Here is a 17,407-nt window from a genome sequence, read left to right as displayed (position 1 = left end):
TCGAGGGTCAGAGAGATGGTTGTGGGTGGCGGAGAATCCCACGATGAGCGGTGGACTTGGACAGGCGCGGCAAAGCGGGTGGCAATGTCGATGCAGCCTCAGGGATGGGCTGACATCAACAACGGAGGGCAAACACAGAGTGACTAATTAGGTGACAATGACTAGCGATGGTGGATTTAGCGACGAAGAGCCATTGCCAGAGAGAGGGGAGAAAGTTGGCCGAGAGGCCTCACTAGCGTCATTGGCGCTCTTGGGTAAGGTCAGGCGACGGTACCAGGGGAAGAGGCAGGCCACGAGGAGAAGGGTTCTTGTCACATCAATCTTAGTAAAATGGTGGCACGAGATTGAGGAGAGAAGAGTTAGGGTTGAGAGGGCACTGTACAAATCTCAAAACAATCTAATTTTTTTTTAAGATTTGGGAGAGATTACTCTTGTCTTGTTGCAAGTTTTGGATCAATTATTGTGTGTAACTTTTGAAACCAGCTTAATAAATCTATTACTTTTTTTGAGAAACTTGCTTATTGTCGGCTAATATGGTTTTACATATACAATAATAAATATAATACTACTATGCGTATATCTCTACCATTATAAAGATTAAAAAAGTTTTTGCCGGTATTTTGGTACGTCATCCTTATTTGAGTCGGTTTTTAAGTTTGTTCGTTTTTAGAAATACAGATCCATGTATGAGTCGGATTTTAAGTTCGTTTGCTTTTCGAAATACTGATCCGTGTATAAGTCGAATATGAAAAACTTGCATGCTAACTTGAGATGATAGTCGGAATTCTAATTGCAGCTCATAATTTTTTAAAATAAATATTTAAGCGAATTCCCACAATAAATTTAATTCTAGCTGAAACCGTATAAGAATAATAAGACTAAAATAACATTCACTCGTTGTAACTCAAGGATATTTTTCCAGTGAAGGAAAAAAAAGAAAAAGAAGCAACAAAGTCCTTTTTGTGGTACAGTTTGTTGGACTCCGGGACAGGTGTCAGCCACCCCTTCAACCGAAAAAGGCTCCCCTGAGTCGTGACGTGCGCTCGAAAGTCGAAAGCGAAAGACCAGCCCACGCCCACGGCCAGCCACGGGGGAACCGTTTCGACTCGAATATACCCATCGCCGCCATCACTGATCCGCCGCTCCCCATCTTCTCCGCCTCCGCGATCTCGCCGCCGCCGCCGCCCCCAAGCTCCCCACTGCTCCCCGCCGACACCTCCCCCGACCAGGAGCTCCCCGCCGACGAGCGAGCGAGCGAGCCGAGGGGAAGGATGGGGTACATCGGGGCGCACGGGGTGGAGACGCTGAAGCGGTACAGGTACAGCGGGCAGGACCACTCGGTGGTGGCCAAGTACGTGCTCCAGCCCTTCTGGAGCAGATGCGTCACCCTCTTCCCGCTCTGGATGCCGTGAGCGCCCCCCCCCCCCCCCTCCCCTTCCCCGCTCCTCGCTCGAGTTTGAGTAGTTGATAGTGCTCTGGCTCTGCTCTCTAGTAGTCTGCTAGTTCGTGATTTGTTAGGTTAGTGTGCGGTAGGGACTTGTGTGTGTTTGATCTTGAGTTGTGGAAGTGTAGGGAGTAGCATGGGCGAGGGGATTGAATTTGGTCATACTATATGGGGGTAGTGACATTTTTTTTTCCTTTTTTGAGGGAAAAAGGCAGTGACATTGCATTTGAACACTTAGGAAAGAACCATTTAGCCCATGTTTGGTTAATCCCCAAGTGGGAGGGATTGGACGAGATTTATTCGGGGACGACTACACATCAGACGTCCGCAGTTTTACAAATCTCCGGACGGTGTTCCACAACGTATTAAAGAGATGTTGCAATGTTTCACTAAGAGATGTTGCAATGTTTCACTGTTCCAAATAAATGTTTCACCATAAGTTGTTGCAATGTTTCACTGTTCCAAAAAAAAAGTTTCATCAGAGTTGTTTCTTTGATGTTCCATTCTTCATGGAAGAATGTTTCATTATTTTACCGAAAATGTTTCAGTCGGATGTGAACACTAAAAAACGCAGACTTCAAGAGCAAAAACATATGCAACATCCAAAGAAATCAACTGCAGCATCAAGTACCAAATGCAACATCCAGAAATATGAATTGCAACATCAAGAAATACCAAATGCAACATCAAGAAACACTTGTGTGCAACATAAAGAAACTAGCATGGAACAAATCCTTGCTAGCTCGATGCTCCCACCATCCTCACCTTCGTCGGCGAGTTCAAGGCCATCTCCATCAATGGCGCCTCAAGCTCCAGCCCGCTTCCTCGCAGTGCCGCCGCCACCGGTGAGCTCAGGGCCCTAACCGTCGCTGGCTGTATCTCCTTGTGACGTTGACGCCACCGCCGCCGAGCTCGAGTCCTCTTTGACAACGGACAACCATGGCGCCGCCGCCGCCGGCGAGCTCAAGGCCTAACCGGCGTCGACCACTTTCTCGCGGTGTTGGCTGAACGGCTAGAATCCGGCCACCCGTGACGGTAGCCCCGCCGTCTACAGCAGCGCTAGCGCCACCTGATGACGCCGTGGCCGAGCTGCACGGAGAAGAAGTCGATGCGAGAGGTTAGGGATGACTGGATGAGGAGGAATGAGGATAAGGTTGGGAAAGGATGGGTTGCGACTTTTGACTGTGGGACCGTCCGGAATTTCTCCACGTATCGGACGTTCGATAGTAAGCGTTTTCGGATTTATTCCACACCTATTGTGGTGCGAAATTATTCCATAAACAAGGCCTTAACTGGGAAGTAACATCTGGTTGAATTGACCAGTCAAAAGAAACATCTGGTTGAGCTGGTTTTAAAACCATAGCATCTGGTTGAACTGTAATTTTACAGGTTGGAAAGTTAGTTATTTTTTTATTTGCTTGCTTGCCTTAATTTGTTGACATAATTCCAGTAAGTCAGTACTTAGTAGTATGCCATGTCATTTCATCTAGACAGGGAAGGAATAAACTCAAATGTCTCTGAGAGGCATTTTGCATCATGAATAGGACCACAGTGAGCATGACTGATTATGCTCATAAATCAAATTCAATTGATGCATCTATGTGTTTTCATATATTTGGCATTTACTATATCAAGTCTGCTTGAGGATCTGTTTAGTTTTGCTTCTTTTTCTTAATCTGTGAGCTAGTTTTGCTTTGATGATTCACTTGTATGTGCCTGACCAATGGTCAACTTTGTAGGAGTTTAACAACCATGACTGTCTAACTGTATGTAAAAGAAGTAGAGTAGTATGCGGCTACGATTGCAGCTTTCCTGTTGTGTCATAATAATTATCAAAGATACTCATGTATATTACTCTTTTTTTAACAAAAACATGGATGCTGATTCATTTTTTTTTCCATTTGCATGTATGGATCCACACTCAGACCTAATATGGTAAGAATATGATCTACATATTCTCAGTTCTTCCTTGTCTATGGTCAACAGTTATGATGTTTTCTGAAATTTCAGATCACACTCACTGGATTCATGTTTCTAGTTGTATCAGCACTTCTTGGCTATGTAAGGTTCTTTCTTGCTTGAATTTTTTGTAATTTGAGGGAGCTGTTAAAAATATCAGCTGCTAATGCCTAATGCCCTAACTTTGATATCTTCTAATGCATTACATGTTTCGTGTTATTTAGCGCCCGTTCTTTTCATGCTTCATGTTATGTTGCACCCATTCTTTTCTTGATAGAATATTAATTTCGCAGATCTATTCGCCCCACCTCGACACAGCTCCCCCTAGGTGGGTCCATCTTGCCCATGGATTACTTCTCTTCTTATACCAGGTTTGTGAAACATCTTGAGATTGCAAGTAGTAAAAGAGTTCTGATTTTTTTTTCTGTATATGTTTACCGTATGCATTGTGTTTCTAATATATCCAAATAAACTGGAAATCATAATGCAGTTGTTCATAAACTTGATTTTATGAACTATGCTCCTGCCTTGCATTTGCTTTAATGGTATTGTATTGTACCTTTGCTAGACTTTTGATGCTGTTGATGGTAAACAAGCAAGGCGCACTAGCTCATCAAGTCCTCTAGGAGAACTTTTTGATCATGGTAATGTGTTAAGGTTTAATGCTCTTTCCACACCCACATGTCTATCTTATGCTCACAATATGCAAATTTGTCATTTTACAGGATGTGATGCTCTTGCCTGTGCTGTAAGGATTCCTAAGCCATCTCACCTATATAAATCACTCTGTTCTATACTTCTATATTGACTGATTTGATCCCTGGTTAGTTTGAAGCATTAGCCCTTGGAAGCACCTTGATGTGTGGAAGGTTTACTTTCTGTTTCTGGGTGATTGCTGCTGTCCCGTTCTATCTTGCAACATGGGAACAGTAAGTACTTTGGAACTCAGTTATCCTGTGATTACTGTATATTTCCTAAAAACTGCTCTCATCCTTTTCTTTCCAAGAAGGATGTTGCTTATTGTAGCAACCACTGAGCCTTTAGACGTACTGTTAGTCTATACTAATCTTCTTGCTCTGATGAAGATTAAAGGTTTGTTCAGTTCATTGCCAAAAACACCTTAACATTTGTTGGTAAAGCCAAAATTTGACAATACCAAAATTTTGGCAAGATCAAGATGTGAATGTGGTGTTTAGTTTGACACCTTACCAAATTTTGATATAGTTTCGTGAGTAGAAGTTTCTAAGGTTACCAAATGTTGGTAGAAATTGAGAAGGTTGCAATGGTCCATACCAAAATTTGGTATGGTTGATTTTGGCAATAGACTGAACACGCCCTAATTTAGTGGGACAATACCAATCTTTTCTGTAAGTCTGTGTTATATGTCACACATGTGGATCTGGAGTCTGGACCTATCATGTAAAAATTTGCAGTATGGCTTTTCTGAAAGGTTCAGTGGCGAACAAGAATATTTCCTAAAGAGTGAAGTGCACGAGCGGTCCTTAAACTTGTACAAATATGTCATCTAGGTCCCTAAACTCTCAAAATGCATTTTTGGGTCCCCAAACTTGTCATGTGTGTCATATAGGTCCAAACGGGCTCCAGCCCACTCCGTGAGATGACGTGGCATGCCACAGTGACGCTTACGTGTTAGTGCGATCCACATGTCAATCATGTAGAAAAAAATAAAATTTAAAAAGAGAGGAGAAAATGATGTTTTTAATTTTGAAAAAATAAATGGAAAAAGACATGAGAAAAAAATATGTTCTTAACTTTTTCTATATGTGGCTGACATATGAGTTCTACTGACACGTAGGCGCTACCATGACATGCCACGTCAGCACACGGAGTAGGTTGAAACCCGTTTGGACCTACATGACACCCGAGACAAGTTGAGGGACCCAAAAATTCATTTTGAGAGTTCAGGGACCTAGTTGGCACACCCACACTAGTTTAGGGACCGCCCGTACACTTTACTCTTTCCTAAAGTTTTGAGAAGCTAGCTCTGTAATGTTTAAGATAATAAGCTGTTTTCTCATTTTGCTTTGAAATAATGTGACATAACAAAATGCAAGAGAACATACTTGGAGAAAAAAAAAATGGCAGACCAAATGTCTGTTTTTTTTCAATCACTATATATGATGATTATCTGCTTTATCCTGTTTCCATGATGTAGTAAATGTTACCTTTCCAGTTTGTGTAACATCTTGGGTTCTGTTTCTTCTAATTCTGTCAATAGAAAAGTTTTTAACTGATGATTACATACATGGATATTTGCTGGCTCAGCTTGTAACAAAACCTACTAGTATTAATTACTAAAATGTCTGGCAAATGTTCTTTTTCTTCAGCTTAAATTACATTAATACATTCATTAATTCATTGATTCACAGATGGTCTGACTATTGTTTATTGACATTTGCTATTCTCATGCCACCAGCTTCTTTACAAATACACTTATTCTTCCTTTAATAAATGGACCTACGGAGGGCCTGATGCTGATATATCTATCCCACTCTTTTACCTTTCTTACTGGTAATTTCTGTAATAAACTAACACATTGTGCACATTTATTCTATGGATCTTTGTTGCAATGTTCTAGTGTAAGCACTTGTGTTATAGAAACTTTTGTGTCCCAATATAGGCGCTGAATGGTGGGCACAAGATTTTCGGAAGTCGATACCCCTTTTAAGTTGGGTACCCCTTCCATTTATTCCAGGTACGTTTTTTCAAGCACAAGAAAATACTTATTTCCATTCTGTATGAACATAATCACATATTTACTATCAGCTTTGACATCAACTGGCACATGTTACCAACGAACTGCACAAAAGACAACAAAATTGCCACTAGAATTATTTCTGATTTTTTTGTTTCGATTGTATCAGATATCCCCTTATACATTATTGTGATGATTCTTATGATCCTGTTTGCCGTAATCCCTACCATTGGATCCAAGTGAGTGTAAATTATCTTTCTTATTCTTTCTGAAGTAACTTTTGCAGCAGCTCCACAGCATGAAATAAGATTAACAAATAGCACTCATGTACCATATATCTTTTGACTCATCTTTTCTTACAAACAATTGATTCTTGCGTAGAATTTGGTCCATAAGTATCAAGTTCATCTTATTAATGGTTGCTATTTTCTGTTACATGAATCGGTGCCTTAAGTGACTTTTTGTGGCACTTTCCATAAGATGTAAGAGTAAAAAGCAGCACTGTTCTACAGTGTCTTCTTACCTATCATTACTTAATGAGATCTATTCTCCTGTTGAATAGTGTCAGCAATGTCCAAAAAGTAGTTGAAGCAAGAAAAGGAAGCATGGTATTGGCATTGGCAATGGTAAGCTTATTGCATTTTTTTTTCTTATGTAGTAAGACTAGAAGTTGGAAACTTTTGAAGCTGTAGAACCGTGATAGTCCTGTGTGTTTTTGGAAATTCTAAGCCATTCATTTATGTCTATGAATATATTTTTCCCTGTTAGGTCTGTTTATCTTGTGGTATGAATGCAGAAAATTTAATAAACAACTTCTCATTACAAATCAAATCGGCCCTGAGTTCTTGTAAAATGTCAAATTCATCTTTTATAGCTGTTAATTTCAATTTTGTTGCATCGTAAGCTTTATCTTAAACAGGCGCCCAATGTTCTTAACAATGTGTTGTTGGATAGTTGGCAAGATTGTAGCTGCTTGGGCAGTGTGTTTTCAACAGACAATGAAACAAGATCTAGTAGTACATATTTTCAAGTTCTCAAACAATAAGACAAGACCTAGGAGTACATATTTTGGAGCTTGTTGAGTGAATCTTGTTTTATTTAAGAAACAACTGTTTAACAGGGCAAAGCATTCGTGCATCTTTAAATACTGTTGTAAGCTCTTTTTTGGTACAGCACATGATAGCATATCTTCATCTCGATCATTATATGCCCCTGATAATAATCTTGCTCAAGCCTTCAATAGAAAAATGATGGCATGATTTAATCTGTCCTAACCATGTTATTATAAAGTTTTTTCAGTCAACATATATGAAATATCTATTTATAGAACAACATCCTTTTTTTTATAAAATTCCTACAGAGCCTGATGTTCTTAAAAAGAATGTTACTTTTCTGAAGTACAACATATGAACAGTTCCAATAATAACAGACCATATGACTTTTGCTTTCATCTGATCATCTCAGCAGATAGCAATTCTTACTTTATATATATATTTATTTGGCTTGCAGCTCCTTCCTTTCATTGCATTGTTAACTGGAGTTGCTGTCTGGTATGGATATCAGTAATCTTGTTGTTTATTATTATATGATGCAATGCTCTGAATGAAATACTTAGGATTCTGTATATTATTGTGCAGGTCTTACCTCTCTCCTTCAGATATTATGAGGAATCAGCCACATCTGCTTGTGATCGGAACTGGTTTTGCTTTTGGATATTTGGTGGTAAGTTTTTAATTTGTTTTGCCCCTAGCATGGATTTTAATCGATGGCTCAAAATGGTTTAACACAGGATTCTACCTCCTTCCTCAGTGCACAATCACCAATTCACTGGAGCAGCCACTGTCATACCCATTGTTGTCATGCTTATCAGTTCTAACCACATGGTTCCTGCTAGGCCTTGCCTATCCTTAAAAACAGCCACCTGCTATGAGTTCAAATTTCAAAGCAACCAGGGGCACTCCATGCTCCAGTTCTCTTCACTATTTCAGCATTCTTCATGCTTCAGTTAGTGAGAGCCTGAGAGGGCACCAAGGACAAAAATCGTTTTTGAAACCAGCCTTATTTCAATACCTGAGGGGTGTCAAGTATCCAGTTTTAGAGTTTAGAGTTTAGAGTCAAAATGCGGCCTGCTAAGAGTTTAGAGTCAAAATGTGGTCTGCTAAGAGCAAGTAAAAACTTCCTACATTATGGAAATGGATCTTTGTTAGTAGGTTACTAGAAAAACAATAGGCTGCTTCAATCAGGTTTTGATCAACCCATCTAACCTATAAAAATACTATAAACTATATGAAATAATGACCAAATTATACAGAACTGTGCAGCAGAATTGCAAAGGGTCCATATGCAGATAAATCAGGCCAATGGTATTTGGGCATTTGTATCACTGTTGTCTTGTGGCAGCAATTAGTTACGCAACTGAACATGCCTGCCATCAGCTGACCTTGCCTTTTGATCTGGAAAGGGTGGTAAACTGAATACTGTTTAGCTTGTTTTGTGGACGATATATCATATTGGATATTCTTGTGTTCATTAAATGTGGATCAGCATTTCATCAACTTGCAGTTCCTTAATGACTTTCTTATAGTTTTCATTATAGTTTTCATCTTTGCAAAACTTTCTTATGATCTACTTTGATCTATCTGCACAGCAGTTATAAGTCTAGGAATTTTTATCTAACCATCACAAATCACTAATTAGGTTATATCTAACCATCCAAGTTATATTGTGACAATTGAAAACTTGATAGTCGCATTATCCGCCTGGATTTTTATGAAAAGCATTTATGGCTAACATGCACAACATATTGGTACTGATATACTGTTGCTGAAGAAGCACCTAATGCCACTTGGTTCACCTAATGTGCCACTGCGCTTTGTTCTTTACTGAATAGTGATGGAGCATTTTTCTGTAGAGTGAGATTTGCAAACATAGTGCATAATACTAATCTACCATCATCCTTGTTTTTCCTTCCTGGAATTAGTGCTCATATTTTGAGTTGCCATGCATGGACAGGGAAGGATGATACTTGCTCATTTATGTGATGAACCCAAAGGTCTCAAAACTGGAATGTGCATGGTATGTCCATACTCCATAGTTCCATGTCTTGTTTCTATCTGCACATCACGTGTACATGAGTCACTTGAAGTAAAATACCAAATATCTCTTATTTCAGTCTCTGGTGTTTCTTCCTTTCGCTATTGCAAATGCTCTCACAGCAAAGATCAATGCTGGGTAATTTCTTTTATCTTTGTTGCCCCTAGTACTGCTAATATTTCAGGTGAACCATTTACGCGGATCCATTAAACGATATATCATTATTACTATTGCCAGGATTCCTTTAGTTGATGAGCTGCTGGTTCTTTTCCTGTATTGCGCGTACACAGGTGAACTGATTTACCTTAATTATTTATTTTTGGTGTGAGATTGCTGAAGTACTCGGTCTTGGTTTCATTGTATGATCACTCATTTTTATGGGAACCTGTTGGCTTGGTTGACATTAATCTTCTGTTTGTTCCCTTGGATTATATATCGTTGTATGTATTGCAAAGTCCGGAATCTAAAGTCTCATGTAGATATGCCTATGTTTTATTGATGAACTGGTTTCAGGTTAATGGCTAGTGTTGGCCTAGTTTGCTCACAAGCGCAAAAACTTTTTTTTTTAAAAAAATCCTGCATCATCTGTTACAGTGGAAAACTCATTATGGTCCTCTTTTTATCAATTGTGTGATGCATACTCCACAGTATTCTATTAACAGTATACACGTTATAGATTGATGTCAACTTCTAGGTTTACCTTCTGCTTGCTGCTTTTATAGGTCTACAACCAACACGTAGTCTTAGTGTGTTATTTATTTGTGCAGTGGGCCTTTACCTGCATCTTGCCGTTTCTGTTGTGCATGAAATCAAGGATGCTCTTGGAATCTATTGCTTCAGGTCTGTAAATCTATTTGTTATCTTCCTATACTTAGGAAGTAACCTGTCTCATCAACTTCTTTTTTTCCTTTTGCTTTTTTGACAGGATAACTAGAAAAGAGGCTTGAATGTGTTCTGAGTTCTTACATAGCAATAGGAGGCATTCTGTCACCTTGTTTCGTTCCAGATATTTTTGCCTTTGGCCATACCAAATCTCATCGGTGTGCATCCTGGGGTCCTGCCCCTTGAACACCACAACAAGCAGTCGTTTGATCTGTTTGATGCAGATGGATACTTTTGGAGTGTAATGCAGAAATATCTTTAGTCCTATATATGTACATGTTGTACACCCAGCTTGACGTACTTTTGGGTTCCATAGTTAAGGAATCGATAGGTTTTGTACTATTTAGATGACAGGAGGATGAACTATTATTGTAAGTGTGGAGTCGTGCCTTGAGCAAACAAAAGGGTTCCATGATTGTAGCTGGTTAATTTGCATGTCTACCATAATGCGTCACCTGTTGTTTCGGCGCCACATTACTGTATGTTTCTGTTATTTTTTTAAAAAAAGTCTGGTTGAACTCCAGTCTCCATGGCTCAGACAAGAGCATAATGGTGCAACTGCCCAGGAATTATCACTGACAGATTGCAGCTAAGCTCCAACAGCGTGAGCAAGCAGACAGAACCAGTCAATGCCACCAAATCTATGCATTTTACAAGCACAAGCCATCTACTATAATCACAATTAGGTGAAACCCCGCGCATTGCTGCGGGAATTTAGTATGATAACAAAAAAAAAATAACGTATAAGATAGCTAGATAACATCATATTAAGTAAATTAATGTAGTTTATAATAATTTAAATTTAAATAGTATTTAGAATGGTGATTCAAACGTAAAAAGTAAACTGGTATGACTTTATGGAAGAAGAAAAATAGGGATATAGTTTGGACCGTAGAATAATCATCTAAAGGCTAAAAACAATTGATGTGATATGATTTAATTAAAGGAAAAAAATAAGAAAGATAATTTGGACCATAGATTAATCATTTAAGTACTAACTAAGTGAGGATGAACTATATAAGTATATAGGATATCATAAAATATAATAAAGATATACATTGAAACATTATATGAATTATGTTGGATGATAATTTAACATGTTTATATTTGAAAAGCTCTTAAATTATAATAACTATAAAGATATAGCATGTTTACATGATGTTTAAATGTGATAATTGTTAGTGGATGATGATGTGGCATCTTGTTAATTAGTGGATTAATGGATGATGATGTGGCATTTTGTTAGTGGATGATGATGTGGCATCTTTACATGTCAAGCTTAAGGAGTTAGTGGGGGATAATTTTATAGTAAGATAGGATTCAGTTCTTCACTGTCACGAAGAATTACAGCACGAGCAGAAGGGGAGGAGCAGTTTAAGAATAGCCGGTGCCCGGATGACTGCTGCTTCAGTTCAGAATCCTGTCTGAAAAAATACAACTACAGCAGTATACTAGTGTTGATCAGAGACAGGTTTAGCTGTTCGATCCGAGTATCATATACTGTCCATTTTTCGCCAAAGGTTTCGTTTCTGAACTCGTGTTGGAGTACAGGATTACAGATAGTAATCCTTTTCTCTGAACTGACACAAGGATCAAACAGAAGTGGGCGACTGGGAATAGTAGTGTTTCCTGCGAAGAATCTGTGAGATGCTCCTGCTCCACAAAGCACGCATACAGCTCTGCCCTCTGAGTTGACTCGTCCCTGATCGAGCTGAGCTGCCAACCAGCGGCAAAGCGCTCACTCTGCAAGTACCGATGCACAACGGCGACGGCTAGAGACGCTGGAGACTGACATTTGCAATAGTTGCAGCCTCGCTTCTGGGCTTCGCTTCGGCTCCGTGGAAGAAGAAGAAAAACTGAATAAGAACATACACAGCCCAGTGTGGCTCAGCGAGGCAACAGTTCACGCTTCCTTCCCTTGCGCGACAGGTGACGGCAAGGCTGTGGCGACCGGCGAGATCGACGGAATCGACCGTGGATTCATATTCATATGATCATATCCTTTCTGGACGAGCTAGCATGAACTTGGCAGTGGACAGCTCTTACTAGGCCCTGCTGTTCTTATAAGTTACTAAGAGCAAATATAATAGTAAGTTATAAGCCGGCTAAATGCTAAGGTGGAGAAGAAAGAGAGAAGAGAGAGGAGAAGCGGGCCGTAAACTTATAGCCGGCTTGGACACAAGAACCAAGAAACTCTGTAAGAGAGATAAGTGGGCCATGTATTAATTATAAAGAGCTAACTATTATATAGGCAGGCTAATAAAAGTCTACAAAGAACCTTATAGCCAACATGTCGGCTGTATTATTAACCTTGCTCTAATTACTGGATTATCATGGGCAATCTAACACGCTACTACCTCTGTCCTAAAATAAGGCTGCGTTCGTTTGGGTGATAGGGAGTGAGAATGCACATCGTTTTCCGCACGCATGCTTCCCAAACTACTAAACGGTGTGTTTTTTGCAAAAATTTTCTATATGAAAATTGCTTTAAAAAATCATATTAATCCAATTTTGAAATTTAAAATAGTTAATACTCAATTAATCATGAGTTAATGGTTCACCTCGTTTTGCGTATCTTCCCAATCTCCTCTCCTCAAACACACTCTAAGTGCAACCATAGATATCCGTGTCCAGTGTTTTGACCATCCGTCTTATTTGAAAAATGTATGAAAAAATTAAAAAAATTAGTCACACATAAAGTATTATTCATGTTTTATCCTCTAATAACAACAAAAATACTAAACATATTTTTTAAATAAGACGAATGGTCAAACGTTAGACATAAACAATGTAAAAACTACACTTATTTTGGTACGGAGGGAGTAAAAACGATGCGATTTTGAAGTAACTCAAATATCTGTAATAGTTAATACTTAGTTAATTATGTGTAAATTGATTGTCTTCTCCAATAAGTGGCTAATCACCTTAAACTCAGAAAGAACACTGGGTATATCACTATGCGTCGCAAAGGCCAACCTTTACATCTCCCACACCGCTGTGTTTCCTTCCCCTCGCCATCGCCGACTAGCATCGCGAGCATGGATCTTGGAAGACGCATTTCCCACACCGCTGTGTTCCCCTTGTACAGTGCATTTCAAAATTTTAACATCAAATTGAAGGCAAAGACACATGTACGAAAACGCCACTAACCGGTGGGCCCGATAAATCGTTGTCACGGCGACATGTCGGTGAAAGAAAAGAAAACGAAAAAAATGAACAGTACAATGCTAAAAAGCTATGCAATCACTTGTACCCATCCGTCCTAAAATATAACAACTATTGGTCTTAAAAATTTATCTAGAATATAAGAGCAACTCCAATATTCTCCACATCTCAAAGTATAAAGAAATTTGGTTGGGTGATATATATCCTAGCACGTTCAGATTCGTAGCAGTGGAATATATATCATTTAACTAAAATATTTTATATTTTAGGAAAGAGAATATAAGACTAAAATCGGACCCTCATAGAATGAAATAAAAGACAAACTGAGCACACTGTGAGAGTCGGACGATGTGTCTAAGTGAAAAAAATCGGTTTTCAAACTGAAGTCGACCACAACCGAATAAAAATATTCTCCATCCGGTTGCGCAGCAGCGGCAGTAGGAGGCAAACGCTAGTGAGATCGGCATTTTCTTCATGTGGTTCCCACAAATTGAAACCAAAATTTGGTTCATTTACATGGATCAAACTAGTCGCACCAAACACGAGAGGTATACTATCAACTTAAACACATACATTCCTTTTTTTAGACCAATCACAACCTTTTATCACACAAAATTCCCTACCAACCTTATATTCTCGATCAATCACAATTCTTCCCATTTAATTCTACCATTTTTCTTAATATTTATATCCAACTCTATATTTTTCTATATTTTAGAAGACAGAGGTAGTAACTAGGAGTAACTCTATATTTTTCTATATTTTTGTCGTGCCATATAGCCGCCCAGCCATCCACGGAGCCAAACAAGATACCGATGCCCGAGCTACCATGACCGACATGTGGGACCACGTTTATGGTTCACTGCCAAAGGCAATGTCTCTTTTTTTAGAAAATTTCTTCTATGCCCTAGAATTTCGACCAATTCCTTTTGTACCTATGAGTTGTGCTCACTCCCTTTTATACCTCCAAATTTTGATTCGGATTCTATCCATACATTTTTTTTAGTTGACTGTCTAATTTCTATAAAAATATATATTTTGCTGTTAGTCATGGAAGAAAGAAATTGTGGAGTACTATATTGTTGAAGTCTAGAAGTTTGTACATAGGACTTATATATTTATGAGTTTGTTGTGTGAGATATTATTGTCAGAAGATTATTTTTAGATTTCATAGCAAAACATAACATTTATTATTTATTAACAATAGTATATGTAGCATATTTTTGTAAAATAGTAGCACAACAAATTTGTTGCATGTCATAAGTATTATCCCAAAAGAAATGCTACAATGACTAATTGTTGTTTCCATTTTTAAAAAAATGACATTTTTTTAAATATATACTAAATGTTCTGCGTATAATATTTTCTCGTTCAACAAACTTATGAATATGATAGTCACACAAGAAAAGATTTTTATAAATTTATGCATTGTCCAATGGCAAAATTGACTTCTTTTTTTACATCATTAAAACAGTTGACTAACCGAAAAAAGTATGGAAGATATCAAAAACCAAAATTTAGGATATATAAGGGAAGAAGAAAAACTCGGGATCATGGAAAAGATTGGCTAAAATTTCTGAAGTACACAATACAATGTCACCTATTTTCTTTTAAATTTTAGGGGACTTCTATGGGACAATAAACCTACCAGGTATATCAGGTGATATCTCATAGGTATCTGAAGTACACAATACATTGTCTCCTATTTTTCTTTTTAATACATTGTCCGAACAAGATACCGTCCTGCAATATATCGAGCAAGGGTGTGTGTTTAGTTCGTGAAAAGAAAATTTTTGGGTGTCATATCGGAAGTTTGATGGATGTCGGAAAGGGTTTTCGGACACGAATGAAAAAACCAATTTCATAACTCGCCTAGAAACCGCGAGACGAATTTATTAAGCTTAATTAATCCGTCATTAGCACATGTGAGTTACTGTAGCACTTATGACTAATCATGAACTAATTAGTCTCAAAAGATTCATCTCACGATTTCTATACAAACTGTATAATTAGTTTTTTTTAATCTATAGCTAATGCTTCATGTTTATATCCAAATATTCGATGTGACGTTTTTAGAAAAAAAAATTAGGAACTAACCAGGCCTAAGGAAAAAAAGGGCCCAACGCCAGTGCCCGACTTACCGGTACGGCTACACACACGGCCACCCGCGGGCCACCGTGTCCGCTCCGCTACCCTCCCGGGTCCCGGCGCGGCGCCCATCGCGCGCGGTTTCCGCCGTCCACAACTCGTCGCGGCGCGTCACGGAACGGATGATCCACCGACCCGGCGGCCTCACGCCGTCACGCGCCGCTCCCCACCGGTCTCGTCGCTCCTCCGTGGCGTACGTCTCGCTGCCGCTGGATCGCAGGGGAATCGCCTGTAAAACGCGCCGGTTTTCGCGTCTCCCGACGTCTCCATCCATCCATCCATCCATCCATCCCGAGCCCATCCCGCCGTGCAGGGTGCAGCTGCTCGTGCCGGCGATACGCACGTACTCCATGTCTACTACAGTACATGAGTACACACATATACTGTATCGCTATGGTGGTATACATACGTCCAAGTGCATGCGAGATCAGATGGGATCGTAATCTGTCCAGAAACGTACATTGCCACCTGCCCTTAACACCAACACGTACGTATCGGTACGTTTATACACATTTGGAGTACATGCGTGTACCGTATCAGAAAGCGCATGCCTGCAGTCTGCAAAGCAAAGCGAAGGACGGACGACGAGACAGTGGTGCATTTATGAGACGTGCCATTATGCGTTCGCACGGGCAACCTAGCTGCTGCCTGAAACAATACTCCGTATACTGGTAGAAGTAATACTACTAATAAATTACCCAATTGAATTAACGTCCGGCACGAGGAACGTCTGAGAGTGTACCGCCCACCAGCAATAGCTACTGGATCGTATAGGGGGCGTCTCGCATATCATCGCATCTACAGTACGCCAGTACGATGGAGTTGTCTTTAATTATTGTACGTACGTCGCGCCACATTTGGATAGAGCAGATTTTGGTCGCCGATTTGACCACAATTAACCACGGGTGTCACGGGCAAAACATGTGTAGGGAAACACGAAGAGAAATTCCTTTTTCGACGGAGTTCAGGGCTTATTCAATTTGCTATTATTTTCAATCTTATCAAGTTTTAATATAAGATTACTAAAATTTTGGCAAGTTTGTTAAATTTTGGCAAGATTTCATATGTACTTACTAAAATTTGATAACAAACTAAATATAGCCATTTTTTTAATTTTACCATAAAAAAGGTAAGGTTGAAAATGGTAGTGAAGTGAACAAGCCCTTAGTTCCAAAATTTTTATTCAAACTTCCAACTTTTCTATCACATCAAAACTTTCCTACATACACAAATTTTCAATTTTTCCGTCACATCGTTCCTGTCACGTTTGATGTCGCGATTCCGGTATTTGCATAGTATGGAGATCGTTGGTACTAGGGTATATGCGAGATTGAGGTAAAAGAGATGGAGACAGGGATTTTTATACAGGTTCGGACCCCTGAATTGTCAGGTAATAACCCTACATCCTGTTGGCCGAAGCAGGTATTGCTCTTATTCACCATAATCACACCAGTACAATATTTGGGGTAGCCTATCTAACTGTTGTTGACATGACGGTCTGAAGGTCTGACTCGTAGTCGACAACAGGGTAGTCTTCCTCTTCAAGTTTGTGCCCGGCGAGATTAAAGACGGCGCTAGATCCCTACGGCCGACCTCTGTAGGTACCGGATAGGGTCGATCCAGTCATATCTCTGATGTCGATATCCGGCAGCTTGTCTTGGCGTATGTTGGCTTGTATGTTGATCTTGTGTCTTGATCTATTGTTCCGTGTATGTTGATTGTGTCCTCTCCTCCTAGGGGGTCTTGTATTTATATCCATAGGTGTCCTCTTGCCCAAGTAAAACTAGGGAAACCAATATGGATACAATCCGAGTAGTTCTTGTCGTTTCCATGTAGAACTCTGGTTGTCTTTTCTTATCCGGAACTTCTCCCATATCTACAGGTTGTTTCCGCATATGACATGGCATATGGTGGGTCCTGCCAAGATTTAGTCAACTCTTATTAGATATGTGGTATCCATAACCCTGACAGTTTCAATTTTAATCAAAAATTTTAACGTG

At 39.4% G+C, this 17,407-nt stretch overlaps 1 protein-coding gene across 1 annotated transcript; it reads left to right on the top strand.

Annotated features, from left to right (window-relative positions):
- The first annotated feature begins 1,076 nt into the window (after positions 1 to 1,076).
- Positions 1,077 to 10,548, top strand: LOC127776597 (choline/ethanolaminephosphotransferase 1-like). The gene is made up of 18 exons (XM_052303031.1): positions 1,077 to 1,408; positions 3,370 to 3,379; positions 3,455 to 3,505; positions 3,697 to 3,774; positions 3,972 to 4,047; positions 4,129 to 4,151; positions 4,232 to 4,332; positions 5,841 to 5,935; positions 6,045 to 6,119; positions 6,289 to 6,358; positions 6,682 to 6,745; positions 7,629 to 7,669; positions 7,757 to 7,841; positions 9,132 to 9,194; positions 9,292 to 9,350; positions 9,450 to 9,502; positions 9,980 to 10,052; positions 10,138 to 10,548. Exons 1-18 carry the CDS (start codon positions 1,272 to 1,274, stop codon positions 10,157 to 10,159), a joined length of 1,176 nt encoding a protein of 391 aa, XP_052158991.1. The 5' UTR covers positions 1,077 to 1,271; the 3' UTR covers positions 10,160 to 10,548.
- The last annotated feature ends 6,859 nt before the right edge of the window (positions 10,549 to 17,407 follow it).

This window comes from Oryza glaberrima, chromosome 6, assembly GCF_000147395.1.
Source record: "Oryza glaberrima chromosome 6, OglaRS2, whole genome shotgun sequence".
Lineage (NCBI taxonomy): Eukaryota > Viridiplantae > Streptophyta > Magnoliopsida > Poales > Poaceae > Oryza > Oryza glaberrima.
Note: the sequence above shows the minus strand (reverse complement) of the source record. Positions and strands in the feature narration are given on the sequence as shown.

What these genes read in the sequence shown, in the direction of transcription:
- LOC127776597 (XM_052303031.1), top strand. Translation starts at nt 1,272, where the DNA reads ATGGGGTACATCGGGGCGCACGGGGTGGAGACGCTGAAGCGGTACAGG. An exon ending in ATCCCTACCATTGGATCCAA is followed by an intron (nt 6,359 to 6,681) that starts GTGAGTGTAAAT and finishes CCTGTTGAATAG; the next exon opens with TGTCAGCAATGTCCAAAAAG. An exon ending in TTGCTTTTGGATATTTGGTG is followed by an intron (nt 7,842 to 9,131) that starts GTAAGTTTTTAA and finishes ATGCATGGACAG; the next exon opens with GGAAGGATGATACTTGCTCA.